Here is a 17,250-nt window from a genome sequence, read left to right as displayed (position 1 = left end):
TGGAAACTGACTCAGATGCACAGAATAAGCAGGACTAAAAAGACATTAAAGGTAACCTAGAACAATCCTCTCATTTAAGAGAAGAAGCAGCTGAGGCTCTGAAAGGAGGAGCCACACAGCCCGTGAACATTGAATGAGCTCAGACCAGAATCCGTTTCTGCTGCCCAGCCCAGTGTTTTTTCCATGACACCTTCATTTAAACAACAGAAATGTGGACTCTCTAGCTGGGTTCCTACTATTGCAAAAATCCAGGAAACTTGAGCAATGAAAAGGAAAGGAGGAGAAAGAGCAATAAACAGCAACATACTATCTAGGCTCGAATTGCCTAAATAACTGAGGGGAAATCCGAGTGTGTGTTTGTTGTCACATCACTAGATTTAGACATTTCTACAGTGTTTTAAATTTTGCAAAGGGAGGAAATAAAAGAAAGGATACTGACGAATTGGAACATGTCCAAAGGACAGTAACCAGGATGGCAAGGGGTGCAAAACCATGCTATGTTCTAGGGTTAATGGAATGGGGAGTGTTTAGCATGAAGAAAAGGAATGCTGGGGTGCAGCGAGTGCATTTGCTACCTTCAAATATCTGAAAAATGATCTTATACAAAATGGATTAGATTTGTTCTGCTTGGCACCAGAAGTCAAAAGCCGGTGCAGTGGGTGGAAGTTATCTTCAATGGAAAACTTCATGGGGAAGAATACTGATCATTTTTCAGAGTTCTGACACTTGGACGCTTGCTTCAGGTAGGTGGAGTCTATCAATATCGACTCAAGTTTTATTCCCAACTTTGCCACTTATCAGTTGTACACAATCTGATATTGTATCCTTCACTTTATCTCTCTAAACTTCAGTTTCTCCTTTATAAAACTATGATAATATGTCCACTAACTCCCTCACAAGATAAAATGAAATGATATCTGCTAATTTGTAGCAGGAGTGTGTAATCCAGGAGTCAGTCAACCATCATTTTTATTATTAATTTAGGCCTGTATAAATCAGCTCCTTACCCGAATTCCATTTCTTCCTGTTAAAGGTGGGCACCCTTCTTAATCCAGGTTCAATGTTGGGATGAAATGAGGCATTCAAAAGTCATGTAACAGTTAACAAAATGAGGCTTGATTTGCCTTCAAACAGGAAGGTTATCAGTAAGGATAGAGTTAACACTTAGTTTTTCTGGATTCAGCCTCCCTCTACTCCATATGGTCAGCAGGGCAGGGTATGGTGACTTTAGCAGTCTTCAGAAATCCACCAGGTGGAAGAAGCCCTGATTTCACATGGGTGAGATTGTTTTAAGCCATTCAGTAACCAGGAAGCTCCATCAAGGGAAACAGGGACCAGTCAAGTTCCAGGGATAGTTTTGTTGCCGTTGGGGGAAAACATTCCTATTGTGGGGAAACAGAGAATCCTAGTTCTCTCACACACCCCAAAAATTAATTTCTCTGAGGACAAGTCAGTCTTTGGTCTCATGAGAAGATAATCCAGCACTCCTAAAAAACCTAGATGAGTCAGAATGGCTAGCCCAAAACTGTTGGGCTTGATAAAGCCTGGGTGCCATGGGTTCACAGGATTAAGAAATGGAAGAAACCTGGAAGTGTATTTAATACAACATTCTCATATTACAGATAAGTAAACTGAGACTGAGGAGGCAAATCCAATTGTACAGCTATGTAAGCTGTAATTATCAGGGCTAGATCTAAAGACCGGGAGTCCTTAACAGTTTCCATTGTCTTTAAAATGGAATTATTGAGTTCATGGATCCTTTTATGAGAAAATTTGACTAGAACACAAGCTTCCTGAGGGAAAGGTTTGCTTCAGCGTGGTTTATTCCATGTAAATGGCAACTATAATTGTTCAATTCTTTGAATAAGGAAGTTTGATACAAACAAATATCCTGCAAATATTTCAATGACTGAAAAGTACAATCAAAACAGACACAAGAAAGGTATACAGGGCTGCTGAGTGAGAATACCCTTGTGATATGGGAAGAAGAAAGAAACTCTCTCCCATTTAAGACTGTGTACACGTGTAAATGTGAAGGCTGAAGAAGGAACTGGAGATCATATTTGATCAACAAACATTTATTGATTGTGGAGTGGTAGAAAGAGCTCTAGGCTGAGTCGGGAGACATGACCTGGGTACTGATTGCCAGCTCAGGGAGAGGTTCACACACACACTTGCTTCTGGTCCATGGGCTACAGTTCCACTAAAACTGTATCTACTAACACTGAATCAATATAGTCCACCAAGCCAGAGGCAGCAGGGATTAGAGTTCTGCACTATCTACTTTTCAATCCTACTTTAGCCCTCTCTCTTCACAGCCACAGAAGATGCCCCCTTCCTCCCAGCCCCAAGGTGTCCCCTTGGCTTCTAACAGTCAAACAGGGTTAAAGTGCATCCAGGCTGAAGTCGTAGTCATCTTGTCTCCCTTTGGCTGTGTGTCAACAAAAAGAAAAGACAGGGACTCCCCCAGCACAGTGAGGGGAAATTCAAATTCTCTTTCATTTCACAAAATAGCTTTTTAATTCCAGTCCCTGCTGCAGATACAGGACCCATGCAACAACAGCTTATGATCTGGATAATAATCAATATTTTATGTCATTGGGGGTTATCAGCAAATATCCTAATGTGCCATCAGCTTCATTAAGAACATTGTTTAAAAGGTTATAGATTTGTTTGTTTCTACTCCCCATGAAATGTTATTTTTTTAAATAAGCCAAGCATGGTCGATAAATTTCTACCTCCCCAGTTCCTCCAAAGGAATAAGGGGGGAGGAGGGAGACAAAAATAGAATCAAGGAAAGATATGCCCAAATTTATATACCCAGTGCTTGACTTGGCTCCTTTCTTCATGAAGGTATAAAAAGCTACTGACCACATTAAGTGACCACAAAAGTTAATCTTCAGATCCCTTCCCTTGTTAAGGAAAATAGAGCAGGCATATAAAATCCATGACCCAGTGAGAACAGGGATCCATTTCTTAGCTAAAGTTTGAATGCACCCATGTCTACCCCTATCCCACCTAGTGCCCTTCGCACAGGTTTCTTTGATATTAGCAACAGTGGAAGCTGTCTACCAAACTCCCTTCTCATGACTATTCCTGGGGAAAGCAGCATCAAATTTAAAGGTAGAAGCAGCTCATTCAGTCTACCACCCCTTCATTTTACAGAGGAAGAAACAAAGGACCAGAGACTTGGCCAAGGTCATAGATTCACTGAACATGGCTGATACGAGAAAGAAGGTGAGGGGAAGTCTTCACTCTTCCCCATCCCATCCCCACAAGTCTTCCAAAACAATGAAGTGGTTGCTATTAGTAGCTAGCATGCCAGATCTATCCTTCAAAAAACATAAACTTCAGAATAAGCAACTTTTAAGCATCAGATAAATTTTAGAATACACTATGGTGACAAGGTTGGCAATGTACAATAAATAGCTTTGACAAGAGTATTCTCTCTTCCCCACCCTCCACTTCAAAAGAAGAATCCACAATACCATTAACTTAGTTCTTAGACTTGGCAGTAAATGGAGTACTGAGGTTTTCAACAGCTGGGATTTAGGAGTTTCCCTTTTTTAACACCTATCCAGGTGTCTTGAAATCTTCATCCCAGCAAGCCACCATATTCATACTTCCTGGAGGAGTTTCTTTACACCTTGCTTGTTTGCATGTGCCCATTGAATTCTGTATTTCTGGACGACAGCATGGCTTCCTGCAGGCGGCTGCTCTTCTCTAGCCTATGGTCAGTGGGGTCACCATCTTCAACACCATAGCCTTTTCGGAGGCACAGGACCTTCTGAAAGCTTTGCTTGAAGTTGTCAGACAGGAACCCATACAGAATGGGGTTGGCACAGCTATTGGCATAGGACAGGATCACCACAAAGAAGTAGACACCTGCAGAGGCAGCCTCTTCTGGCAGGATAAAAACCAGATTGATAATGTTCAGGGTGAAAAATGGCAGCCAGCAAAACACAAAGACGACAACAATGATGACCACCATCCTGGTCACTTTCCGCTCTGATCTCCTCCTCCGGGTGGAGCCCACTCGGACCCCTGATGACTTGACCTTGATCACGATGAGCAGATAGCATAGGCAGATCACTAACAGGGGCCCAAAGAACCCTAGGACAGAGGTGTAGATGATGAAGACTGCTGCCCAGATATTTACTGGTTCAGGCCAGCTAATGTTGCAGGTATTCCAATCTTCTTGGACATCAGCAAATATGATGACTGGAAGGGACATCAGTAATGAGAAGGTCCAGACGGCAGCACTGATAAGCCTAGCTACCCTTGGACGACGCCACTTGGTGGACTTGATGGGATGGACGACAGCCAGGTACCGATCCATGCTCATCACAGTAAGACAGAAAGTACTGGTGAATTGGTTAATGCCATCCACAGTCATCACAAGCCGGCATAAGAAGGCGCCAAAGGGCCAGTAGGAGATGGCATTTTGGGTGGCGATGAACGGCAGGCCAAGCATTAGGAGGACGTCAGCTACAGCCAAGTTGAGGATGTAGATGTTGGTGACAGTCTTCATCTTAGCATACCGCAAGACCACATAAATGACAAGTGCATTACCACTAAGACCAAATATGCACACAAGGAGGTAGATGATGGGAATTATTACTGTGCGAACAGCAGACACAGGACCTGGTGGCATGAATACTGTTGTATTTTCACTGTTATTGAAAACCCAAGAAAAATTTGCTCTCCGAAGATGGCCATCCAGCCCCTCAGCTGGCCCCAAGTATAGGGGATCCATGGTTTCATTCCTTTTTTCTCCCACAGCTAAGAAGAGCTATAATTCAGACATCTTGTTTCTAAAAGAAAAAGGGAAAAGAGAAGTGAAAACCAAAAAACAGATTAATGAGATGGAAATTGAAAGTGTTTTTGTTAATCTAACAATATTCTGGAATCATGGCCCTGATTCACTCACTGCCTTCTCTGCCCCCCCCCCTTCAAACATCCCATGTATGTAATTGCTGGATTACCCAGTGTAGTATAAAGCACATTAGCTATAGTATCAGCCAGGATTTTTGCATTAAGCAAATTGTTTGGAAAACAAGTCTCAAATAAATTGATAAAAAATGAACTGTCACTCTTGGGAAGCTGAAGTTGGGGAGGGAGCATGAATCTTCATCTAACTGAATTGTATTAAACATTCAAATTCAATCAGTTTCTACTTTTGAAGAATATTTTTTTATTCCCCATCCCTCCCCATCCTTACTCTTAGATGACTACAAGAACCTCTCTGCTCCCAGTTTCTCCTTCTTTTAATCTTTGTTTTTTAATATTTTGCCTGGATCATCTTCCCAAAATACCAGTTTGATGATGGCATCTTCCCATTCCTACCCTAGCTCAAGTTTCTTCAATGACTCCCTACTACTAATGACCTTATCAAGTAAAAATCTTCTGTAAAACTTTCACAGGTTTTGATACCCTGTTTCTACCCTATGAGTCTAACCTTTTCCTAATAACTCCCCCCAAATCACCCTTACATACATCCAGGACAAGCTTTTCAATCCTTTACACCCTGCTCCCCATTGTGTTCACATCTTCTTGAATTCATTCCCATTTTCTCCTCTCTTCCTATCCCACCCCTATCTATTCTTCAAGCCTCAGCTAAAGCCCTACCTCCTCCAAGAAGAAAGACAGTGCATTTTAATGGAGAAAACCCCTGGAAGAGAAGTCAGGAGGTATGAGTTTGGGAGCCTCTGCCACTAACATCATGTTGGCATAAGCATCCCTTTCAAGACTACGACTGAGTTTTCTTTTCTAGGATAAGACTTCTCTCGGAAGCATTCACTTGGTACTTGGTATGCATTGCTGCTGCCTCTGCCTGTTTACAGTTCTTATCTCTCCTCGCCCCCAAAAATCTGTCAGCTCCCTCCAAGCAAATAGTATGGATTACTCAGCATCTTCATAGCCTAGATAGCACCTTCTGATATCAATGCTAGATAGGGCCATAGGCCATATGTTGGATGGTAATTCAGAGTTCTTTAAATCCCAGAGTCTTCACTTCACAGATAAGGACACTGAGACTGAGAGTTAAATGACGTTCCCAAGGTCAAACGATTAAACATTTGAGGTAGGATTTGAACACAAATTCTAATTCTGCTACTGGCTGGGGGAAGTTGGCTCATTTCTCTGGGGCCCGTTTCTTTATCTGTAAAGAGAAAAGGAGCAGGAAGAGGAGGAGGAGGAGGAAAGATGGACTATAAGATCCCTAAGGTCCTTTCTGGTTCTACATCTATAATCCCAGTTTTAATGCATCAGAATTCTATTGCTGCAGGGAGATGACCATGACCTCCTCATCTGCTGTGGAAAAGTCTGTGCCTGATGGGGGTTAGGAGGAGGCTGGGGAAAGATCAGAGGCAAGAAAAGAGAGAAGAAAAAAGAAATTGGATTATCATTTATTCTTTGAAGTTTGGCACATGCTTAAAAGATAGTCACCCTGTTTTATATCTGAAAGGATTTTAAGAAAAATGAAGTGGAAATCTTCCAGTCTTTCTATGAAGAGCAAGTGTGGCTGTCTTGGAAGCAATAAGATGTTATCTGCTCACCCCAGCCCATCTGCAACTCTTCCCCCAGCCTAAATTACTTAAACAAATGTCAAGTTCTGGTCCCAGCCTCTAGAGCTTCTCGTGTCTTCATAATCAACAAGGAAAAAAAAACACAGAAACCATGTATAAATAGCTCTGCAGAGCTGTGTGCCTTAGAAGTTCCAGCAATAAGGCTGTCGGGGCATATTGCAACACAAGACAGAGGTTAAATGGACCTGACTGAATCTGATAAGTGCAGAGATACTGACCTCCAATGGACCGAGAATTATGTTGGATTAAAAATGGCTGGTGGAGAGAAGTTTCCATGACTATAGGGCCCACTCGGGGAGATTTTCTAAAAATGATTGTATTTTTTGCCAAATTAGTTGTCATCACTGTGTCTGAAATATGGGTTCATGAAAAGAGGCAAGAAACCTATAATATGAGAGACTTGGCTTGGCCACTAACTCAATGTGTGATGTTAGAGAAGTCCCTCCCTTCTCTGGGCCCAGTTTCCCCATTTGGAAAATTTACAAAGGGATTTAGACTAAAAGAACTATAAAGTCCCTTTTTTGCTCTGACATCCTGTGCACTATATTCTAAGATCTCTCTTGCTCTGACATTCTATGTACTGAGTTCCCTTTTTTTCTTTAATAAACTATATTGTATGTTTCATTCTGCTCTGACATTGTGTTCTAAATTCTCTTGCTACTCTGACATCCTGTGTTAAATGTTCTAAATTCCCTTCCCACTCTGTCATTCTACAATTCTAGAAGGCCCCAATGGTAACTAGATCTCTGATATACTCAGATGAATCCACCTGAAAGCCGGCCCCTGCGGTTCTTCCAGAGAAGGTCATTGTATTATATAATTGCTATGATTGGCCTAATGGAGATAGCCCAGGAGAGAGATGGATGATTCTACCGTCATCAGCTGGGAAAGAAAATAAAGCCTGGTGTGTAGCTGTTATACAATGACTAGAATATGCCTCAGGGATTTTCATTAGCTGAGCAGAACTGAAGCTTCATTTTGAGATCTAAATGAAGTTTCTGATGTCTCTAACTGGTTAGGTGTGGTTAAGGAGAAAGAATATCAGACTTGAAGTCAGAAGATATGGGCTCAAATCCTGGATCTAATCCCTTCGGCACATCACTCCCCCTCTGTGACTCTTAGTTTCACCAGCTGTAGAATGGGAATAAGAATGCTTAAAATCCTGTTAGTATATTTCTTTGAATTCCATCTTGGACCTTCACTAAGGTCCTCTTTGACACATGATCATGGCATAGAGTTGAAAGCAGATTCCAAACTCAGAAGACCCCTACCAAGCAGGAAAGGCTTCAGGTGTGAACGTGGAGACCCTGCCAGAAAATATCAGAGACACTGGTCACCTAGGAGCTGGTCAGCAAGTTCTGAAAGGTTGCAGTAATTCAAAAAAGGAATTATATCCAGGGATTCAGAGAGTCAGAGGTTAGAAGGGAGAGAACTATAGGTATGAAGAAGAGACTCTACAAAGATACAGAGCTAGGATACGTGTGAGAAACAGCAAGTGGACAGGTGTGGTTTGATCTTACAGTGTATTGGTGTTGGTGTTCAGGTCTTTCAGTCATTTCCAACCCTTCATGACCCTGTTTGGAATTTCCTTGGTAAAGATACTGGAGTGGTTTGCCATTTCCTTCTGCAGCTCATTTTACCAATGAAGAAACTGAGGCAAATAAGGTTAAGTGATTTGCCCAGAGCCACATAGGCAGTAAGTGTCTGAGGCTGGATTTGACTCACATCTTCTTGACTCCAGGCCCAGTGTTTTATCCAATGTGCCAGCTAGCTGCCCAAATGTAAGAAGACTAGAAAGATATGCCAGAGGAGCTTATGTCTGAGCCTAGAGGTAATAGGGAGACACTAGAGTTATTTAGTAGGGGAGGTGACAAGGTCAAATCTGTTCTTTAGGAAAAGTATGGCAGTCAAGTAGAGGACAGAATAGAGAAGGAAGAAGGAGGCAGGAAAAGTCATTAGGAGGGTGCTGTAACAGTCTGGGTAGAAGTTATTAGGGCTTAAAACAGAATCATGACTTGGAATAGAGAGAAAACATGGGAGAGATGTTTCAGAGAAAGAAATAAAAAGATTGAAGAGCTGTGATTTATATTGGTGGAAAGAATACCCAGATCAGTGAATTCATGGCTCTTTCAAAGTATTCAGATCCCACATTTTACCTCACTGGAATGTCACTTAAAGTTTTATCAACTACATAGGACTGACAAGCTGATTGCATTTTCCCATCAACTAAAATTGTTTCCCATCACTAACAAGAAGCAGCCTCAGGAGCAGAAAGAATTCTAGACTGGGGTATCAGGAGACCTAGGTTCTAAGCCCAGCCCTAAAGCCTGATATAATGGGAAGGGCACTAAAGTGGGGACTTGGGTTTGAATTCTTATTCTGCTTTTTGCCTAGGTGACTTCAGGAAAATCATTTACCTCTCTGAGCCTTAGTTTCCTCACCTTTCAAATGAGGATTGTGAATGAGGTGATCTATAAGGTCGTTTCAGCTCTAAATCCTACGACTTCTTTGAAGGAATAGGGTCAAAGATTTCTTGATCTGCAAAAAATACTGGCGAGATGAAATAGTGCCGTGGAAAGAATTCTGGGTTTGAAATCAGAAACCTGGGTTGAGGATTCAGCTCTACTACCAGTAACCTTGACCATTTAATCTCTGGGCCTCATTTTCTCATCTATAAAGGAAAGGGGTAAGGCTGAATGATTTCAAAGGTCCTTCAGCAACCCTGATTGTCCTTTGTCACTTTAAAAATGCTCAGTGCATGCTCTTAATCTCACTGCTTTCTGCACACTTTACCTACTTATGAATACCTTGCCTCTTGTTTTAAGACTTCAGAGTAGTCAAGAATAATAATAACCCATTACTGCTACTCCTACCTCTTTGAAAAACATTCTGATGAAAGCCATTATTCAGAAACGCCAATGTTTTTAGTCACATAAATGACGCATCCATATCAAAAACCTTCCTCTTATGCCTTTCCCCCTCCCTTCCTATACAGTGCAGCAGCAGGGTTGGGCTGGAGGGGAGCAGTTCTGAAGAAAATAGAAGGAGGTAAATGATAAACCATTATTTTTTTTCTATTTGAATTTGGAAACTCTTTCCTACAACTACCCAAAAAACTTTTCCTAAAGCAGGATGATTCTCCTGACCTTCTAGGGGTCAAACTCAAATGTGGGTTCTTTTTGTTTTAGTAATTTCTAGTAGGTACTACAAGTTGGAAAGGCCCATCCCAAGAGGGACAGTTTGCCATCTGAGGACCAGCCTAGCTCAGTTCAAAGAGGATTATCATAAGAGATAAGAGTAACTACCAGAGGTAATGAACTTGTAGCCCACAGCAACTAATAAGAAGTACTAATAAATGAATGAGTAAGTGGAAAAGATTTATTAAGCAATTACGATGTCCAGATACTATGGTAAGCACAGGGATCAGAAACACAGAGGATAATCTTTGTTCTCAAGGACCTTACATTCCAAAATGAAAAGACAGCATTAGAGTGGTAGGAAGGAAGGAAGGAAGGAAGGAAGGAAAGGAAGGAAGGAAGGAAGGAAGGAAGGAAGGAAGGAAGGAAGGAAGGAAGGAAGGAAGGAAGGAAGGAAGGAAGAAAGGAAGGAAGGAAGGAAAGAAGGAAGGAAGTGTCTAGGTCTAGGAAGACAAAGGGATGGTGGTTTGGTCCAAAGGGCAGTTAAATGACACATAGTTTCCAGGGCCACTGGAATATCAACTTGATTTATAAACCCAGAGCGAGAAGTAGAAGAGAAAGAAGTGGTATGTATATGGAATCAGATGGACGAGATGATGCCTGGTAGTTGGTCTGGGGTTAGCCAGATATAGTGGGCTAACTGATTCTGAATACATTCACAGCATCAAACTTGGAAGCTTAGCCTAGGACAGGAGTCCCAAAACTGAGTGGATTAACTATCTCGGAGACTAGAGGATTTTCTCTAGTGGCTTGATCCAGAGAGGTTGTTCTAGAAGTGGAAAAGAAGGACAGTGACATGGCAGATGGTATGTTGGCCAAGGCAAACAACCAGGTGAGATGTGGTACACAGTCCACTTAAGGTACAGATGTAGGGGAGGAAAAGGGGGGAGGGGAATTCTCATCTGTGTTAGAGTAAGCATATATATTGATGGAGTCCCCCATCTTTTGAATCTTAGTAATGGCAGCCATCATATATGTGGTAATTTACAAAGACCCTTACAGATAGTGTCCCATTTGATACACTCACTAGCCCCTATGTGCTATCCAGCTGAGCTAAGCAGAAACAGAGTCGTAAAAGAGCTCCATCAGCTAATTAGTGTCCCAAGTTCTCCCCATTGTGGGAATTGTTCATCATTAGCTTTCTCGGTTCACCAGGATGCTACTTGGTAAATTAGCACCTCCAGCAAGTATAGAAGCTAATAGAAGTAACACCATGCTAATTCATTAGTAGTAGAGCTAGGGATAGATTCAACCCTTCTAGAAAACAATTGGAATTGCCAAGAAAAGTTACAAAGATTTAACCCAAAGTCTCTAGTACTGAAACTTTAACCTGAGGAGATATTCAAAAGTGAGAAGATATCCTTATCTACCAAAATATCCATAGCTATGTTATTTGTGATCATAAAAAGCTAGGAACAAAATATGTACCCAAAAACTGGGAAATGACTGGACAAACTATGGCATGTGAATGCAAAGAGATATTATTATATTATAAAGAATCAAAACAATACAAAAAAATGAGAGAAATATGGGACAATTTATATGAAGGGGTGCCAAGTGAAGAAAAAACAATATGCAGAAAGACTACAATACTGTCAATAAAAACAATCCAAAGGGAAACAAAATTCAGGTCAAGTGAATGGTCAGTGCTTATACCATACCATCATGGTTAAAGTGCATATTTTCTTTCTGTTAACAATTGGTAGGGAAGGGAATGGAATAAGCATTTATTAAGCACCTACTATGTGTAAGGCATTGTGCTAAGTGCTTTACAAATATTATCTCCTTTGATCTTTATAAACCTTGGTAGGTGCTATTATGACCCCCATTTTACAGTCAAGGAAAAGGAGGCAGGAGGAAGTTGTGACTTGCCCAGGGTCACACAGCTAGTAAGTGTCTGAGGCTGCATTTGAACCCAGGAATTCCTGCCTCTGAGACCAGGTCTTTGTCAATTGTGCTACCTTGATATTAAGACCTGTTACAATCAGTCTAGAAAGGGGTTTTACCTGTGTGGAGGGAACGTATTTTATAGGGGAGGAGTGTTTGTGTGTTAGGGAGTGTGTATTAGGTTAAAAACAAAGTATCAGTTATATTATCTTTTTTAAGAGGTAATGTGTCCTCCCTCTTGCAGACAGCATGGAGAAAATCTAGCCCTGTGTGTTCCATTCTTCCCTCTGATCTTTGAAGGCCATGAGCAATGTGCTTTCCTCTATCTGCCTGGATGCCTGCCTGCCTCCCCGACCTACTTGCTCCTGGTTCTAGTAGGAAGCCACTTAACTGAAACTGGTGATCTCCATGGCCACAACAAAGCAGCCTCCTAAACCTATTCTGAAAGGTATTCAGGAAAACATGAGTGAGAGCACAACCTCAAGCATTACTGGTGGTCAGCAGACTCTTAGAAATGTATAATGTCTGGGCTTGAAGGAAATTATCTTCAAAGTCATCTCCACTACCGGAAGTCATCCCCTCTTCCCCCACTTCTACAGGTAAGAAAACTGAAGCCCACAGCCCAGGGCCTCCATCACTTTCCCTATTTCCATCCCTCTCTCTCCTAAACATTTTAGACCAAGGAAATGATCTTCAAGCTGAAGTTGCCCCCAGTTCCTTCCATTCTACATACACTGCTGGATTCATCTTCCTGATGAATTCGTCTGATCAATGTCACTCCCTTGCTCAGAAACTTTCTGATCCCTATTTCCTACTAATACAAGTCAAGTTGCTCACACAAGCAACTAAAGTCTCCACAATCTGACTCCAACATGCTTTTCCAACTTCATTTCACATAATTCTTCAATGTCCCCTGAACATACCCCAGGCTTTCCCTCCTTGGTGACCTTATGTCATTCCCTATAATTGAAATGACCGATCCCTCTTTCTCTACCAAGTGAAATTGTAGCCAGTCTTCAAGGCCAGACACAAGGACCAATCCCTTCCACAAAGCTTGATATAATAGAAGGACTCTAAGTATGTAGTCCAGAACGTAGATCTGAATTCTTGCCTTGCTGTTTACTACCTTGTGATGTGACCCTGCGAATGTCACTTACCCTGGCCCTCAGTTTCTGTATGCGTAAAATAAAAGGAGTATAGAAAATGACCCCTAAGTTTCTTCCAGCCCCAAGTTCGATTGTGTCCCATCCGGAAATTAGTCTACCTTTCTCCCATTTCTAAGAACTTTACACTCTTCTGGTATATTTATCCCAACATCATTTTTATTATACTTCTCTATGTCTAGACTAGGAACCATGCCTTAAATCTCTTCTTGTCCTGAGATACCTAGATCAGAGCCATGCACATAGTCACAAGAAGGGATTTTTGCCCAGATCTGATTTAGACTATGTGGCTTCTAAGTGGCCTCCTAAGTCTGACTCTATGAAACACGTAATTAATATATATCCACACAAACAAATGAATGAATGAGAAAGGAGTAGATAACAAGAGTTATGGGACCTCTCTACTCAGAAGGAATATATATATACATATATATGCATATATATATAGAGAGAGAGGGGGGGGGAATATACATCTAAGTTGTGTGAGTTTTCTGTCATAGTTAAGAAAGAAATACTCTCAGAGAAGAAAAGAACCTATACAAATAAACATTCCTTTGAAGAGGAAATGGGTGAAGTTTGAGCCCCTTATTCTATCTAAATTTTCCATAAATCAATTTATTTATTCAGTGCCATACCAATCAAACTACCCAAAATTTATTTTACAGCTAGAAAAAATAGTGACAAAATTCATCTGGAAGAAAAAAAAGGTCAAGAATATCAAGGGAATTAATGAAAAAAATTGCAAAGGAAGGTGGCCTAGCTATGCCAGATCTCAAATTATATTATAAAGTGGCCATCATCAAAAATTATCTGGTTAGTGGCTAAGAAACAGAGTACTGGATCAGTGGAATAGATTAGGTACGTAATACACAGTATTAAATGACCAAAGTAATCTAGTGTTAGATGAACCCAAAGATCCAAGATTTTAGGACAAGAAATCACTATTTGACAAAAATGACTGGGAAAACAAGAAAGCAGTTTGGCAGAAACTAGATATAGACCAATATCTCATACCACATACTAAAATAAGTTCAAAATAGGTACATGATTTAAACGTAAAGGGTCATATCATAAGAAAATTAGGGGAGCATGGAATATTTTACCTGTCAGATTTAGAGATTGTGGGATAATTTATGATCAAACAAAACATAGGAAGCATTACAATATATATAATGGATAATCTTGATTATATCAAGTTTAAAGATTTTGTAAAAACAAAACTGATGCAGCCAAGATTAGAAGGGAATCAGGATACTGAGGGGGAAAAATTATATCAAGTCTCTCTGATAAAGGCCTCATTTCTCAAATATATAGAGAACTGATTCAAATTTATAAGAATATAAGAAATCCCCAACTGAAAAAAATGGTCAAAGGATATGAACAGGCAGTTTTCAGAAGAAGAAATCAATGCTACATATAGTCATATAAAATTGCTCTAAATCATTCTTGATTAGATAAATGCAAATTAAAACAACTTTGAGGTACCACCTCACACCTATTAGATTGGTTAATATGACAGAAAAAGAAAATGACAAATTCTGAAAAGGATGTGGAGAAATTGGGACACTAATGGACTATTGGTGGAGCTGTAAACGGATCCAACCATTCCAGAGAAAAATTTGGAACTGTGCCCAAAGAGCTGTAAGACTTTGTATAAGATCCTTTGACCCAGCAATACCAGTACTAGGCCTGTATACCAACAAGATCAAAGAAAAAGAAAAGGACTTATATACACACGAATATTTATAACAGCTCTTTCTGAGGTGGCAAAGAATTAGAAATTGAAGAGATGCCCATCAATTGGGGAATGGCTGAACAAGCTATGGTAGATGATCGTGATGGAACACTATTGTGCTATAGTAAATAGCAAGAGGAATTCTTTCAGAACTGAGGCAACATGAAATGAGCGGAACCAGGAGATCTTTGCACACAGTAACATCACTATGGAATGATCAACTGTGAATGACTTAGCTATTCTCAGCCATACAATGATCTAAGAGAATCCTGAAAGACTCATGATGAAAAGTGCTATCAACTTCCAGAAAAGAAACTGATGGAATCTGAATACAGATTGAAGTCTATTTTTTTATTATTTTGGTTTTTTAAATCTGTATTTCCTTTTGCAATGTGACTAATATGGAAATGTTTTGCATGACTGTATATGCATAATCTACATCATATTGCTTGTCTTCTCAAAGTGGGGGGAGGGAAGGAAAGGGAAGGAGAGAATCTGAAACTCAAAATTTTAAAAATTACATGTTAATATTTTGTTTACATGTAATTAAGAAAAAACAGAATTAAATGTGAAAAAGGAAAAATAAGATTCCTAGATTTTACTAATGCCTTCTAAAACCCATAGCAACCAGCATTCTTATAGCCAATGGATCAGCCAGTCAAGGAACAAGTATTTATTGAGCACCTATTCTGTAGCCAGGCACTCTGCTACACTCAAGACACAAATATAAAGAATGATACAATCCTTATTCTCAAGGAGTTTACATTCTCTCAGGCAAACAGCTCGACCTTCACATGGTGTCCAGTTGACTAATGTCTTGTGTAGTTGAATTCAAGACTTACGCAGCAGGGGAAAGCCCATGGAAGTGCTAGGATGACTCCCTGTATTGTAAGATCCTCTACAAAAGTAAAGCATACTTATTTCAAGAATTCACTTCATTATCATAGATTCCCCATGTCTGATCAGATGGTTTAATGAGTTGCTATAAACAAAGGACTTCATCACCCAGTCTGCATGGTAAACTAGGCTGGTCCTCAGATGAGAGACATTGAAACTTTTCCAACATGGTTAGGACCTGCCAGGGCACGTGTTCTACTGCTGAGCTTCAAGAACCCCAGACTGCCTTGAGGTCACCATGGAATATCAGAGGACTTCCACAGAGGGCAAGATGTTGTTACAAAAATATTAATAAATAACTAACCCATATTTATGTAATACTCTATCATACTCTATTTCCTACAATACCCACCTCAGGGCCATGAACAAGAAGGGATTCTTGGTCAGGTCTGATTTAGACTATGTGGCTTCTGAGATGCATCCTGTGTAAATAAAGTGGAGGGTGATTTTCAGCAGAGTCATAATTAGCAACAGGAGACCAGCAGCTTTGGCCCATGTGCCAATGTCTGAATGTATTTTCAAGAAAAATTTGCTTCTTTCCCATGGTGGGGCTCTAGTTTATATTCCCAGTGTCTTGAGGTCATCTACTATCTCAATCCCACAAGAAGGGACCACCCCAACTTTTTTCTGACTCTGGGCCACTACCCCAAATGTCCCATGGTCACCATATCTGGTCCTGAACATCCTTCACAGTTATACACACACACACACACACACACACACACACATACACACACACATATTCCCTATCATGGGACTTGTTCATCAATAACTCTTTCAGTTCACCAGGGTGCTACTTAGTAAATTAGTACCTCCGGCAAGTGTAGGAACTAATAGGAGTATACCATGATCATTCATAACCAGTGGAACTGGGAATAGGTTCAATCCTTCTGGAAAGCAATTTGGAAAAGTTACTAAGCTTTGGAAATTCAGGAGACGGTGAAGAGTTGTGTGAGATGAATTTAGAAAGCAGTGGAGCCAGATTGTGGAGGACTTCAGTTGCTAGTATGAGGAATTTTATCTTTATTTAGAAGGAAATAGGGTCACTGAAAGTTTCTGACCAAGGGAGTTACACGAATCTGTTCACAAAATGACTAACATGGAAATATGTTTAATATGATCATATCAGGTTGCACATTGTCTTGGGGAAGTAGGAGAAGAGGCGGGGATTTAGAACTCAATCTTTTAAAAGCAAATGTTGAAAACTAAAAATAAAGCAAGAAGGATAAATCTGGTATACTCTATCTAGTTTATGTAATACTATATCATACTATAGTATCTATAGTATTATACTATACTATATAATACACTAGAGTATTTATGTAGTATTATAACATACTCTATTATTACAAAGGGCTTGATACATATTAATTAAATCGATTCTCACAGCAGCTATATTAGGTAAGACAGGGATCATAGGATCATAGATTGTGAGATGGAAGATACCTCTGAAATCATCTAGGTCAAACATCTCATTTTACATTTGAGAAGACTGGGGCTCAGAAGAGTTAAGTGGCTTGCCCAAAGTTCCACAGATAAGAGTAGTAGAACTGGGATTGGAATCTTCTAAGTCCTGGTCCAGTATGTGCGTGTGTGTGTACATATATACATACACATAGATAAACAGACAGATAAACAGATAGATGCCATATATATACAGATATATATATATATAGATAGATAGATAGCAGAAAGATAGACAGACAGACAGACAGACAGACAGACAGACAGACAGACAGATAGATAGATAGATAGATAGATAGATAGATAGATAGATAGATAGA

At 40.2% G+C, this 17,250-nt stretch overlaps 1 protein-coding gene across 3 annotated transcripts in view; it reads right to left on the bottom strand.

Moving 5' to 3' along the window:
* Nucleotides 1–1,804: 1,804 nt before the first annotated feature.
* SSTR5 (somatostatin receptor 5) overlaps nucleotides 1,805–17,250 on the bottom strand; it is a 27,584-nt gene continuing 12,138 nt past the window's right edge. For 2 of the 3 annotated variants that reach the window (XM_069108625.1, XM_069108635.1), the window contains one exon: nucleotides 1,805–4,814. In XM_069108625.1, coding sequence (XP_068964726.1) covers nucleotides 3,641–4,756 — 1,116 coding nt within the window. In that variant the 5' untranslated portion in view covers nucleotides 4,757–4,814 and the 3' untranslated portion in view covers nucleotides 1,805–3,640. Of the gene's footprint in view, nucleotides 4,815–15,818; nucleotides 15,889–17,250 lie in introns of all 3 variants that reach the window. The other variant, XM_069108633.1, reaches the window with a different exon arrangement.

Source organism: Petaurus breviceps, unplaced genomic scaffold (genome assembly GCF_028583685.1).
Source record: "Petaurus breviceps papuanus isolate PSGF00001 unplaced genomic scaffold, PetGlider_PUasm1.0 138, whole genome shotgun sequence".
Taxonomy (NCBI): Eukaryota; Metazoa; Chordata; class Mammalia; order Diprotodontia; family Petauridae; genus Petaurus; species Petaurus breviceps.
This window is presented reverse-complemented; position numbering and strand designations above follow the sequence as displayed.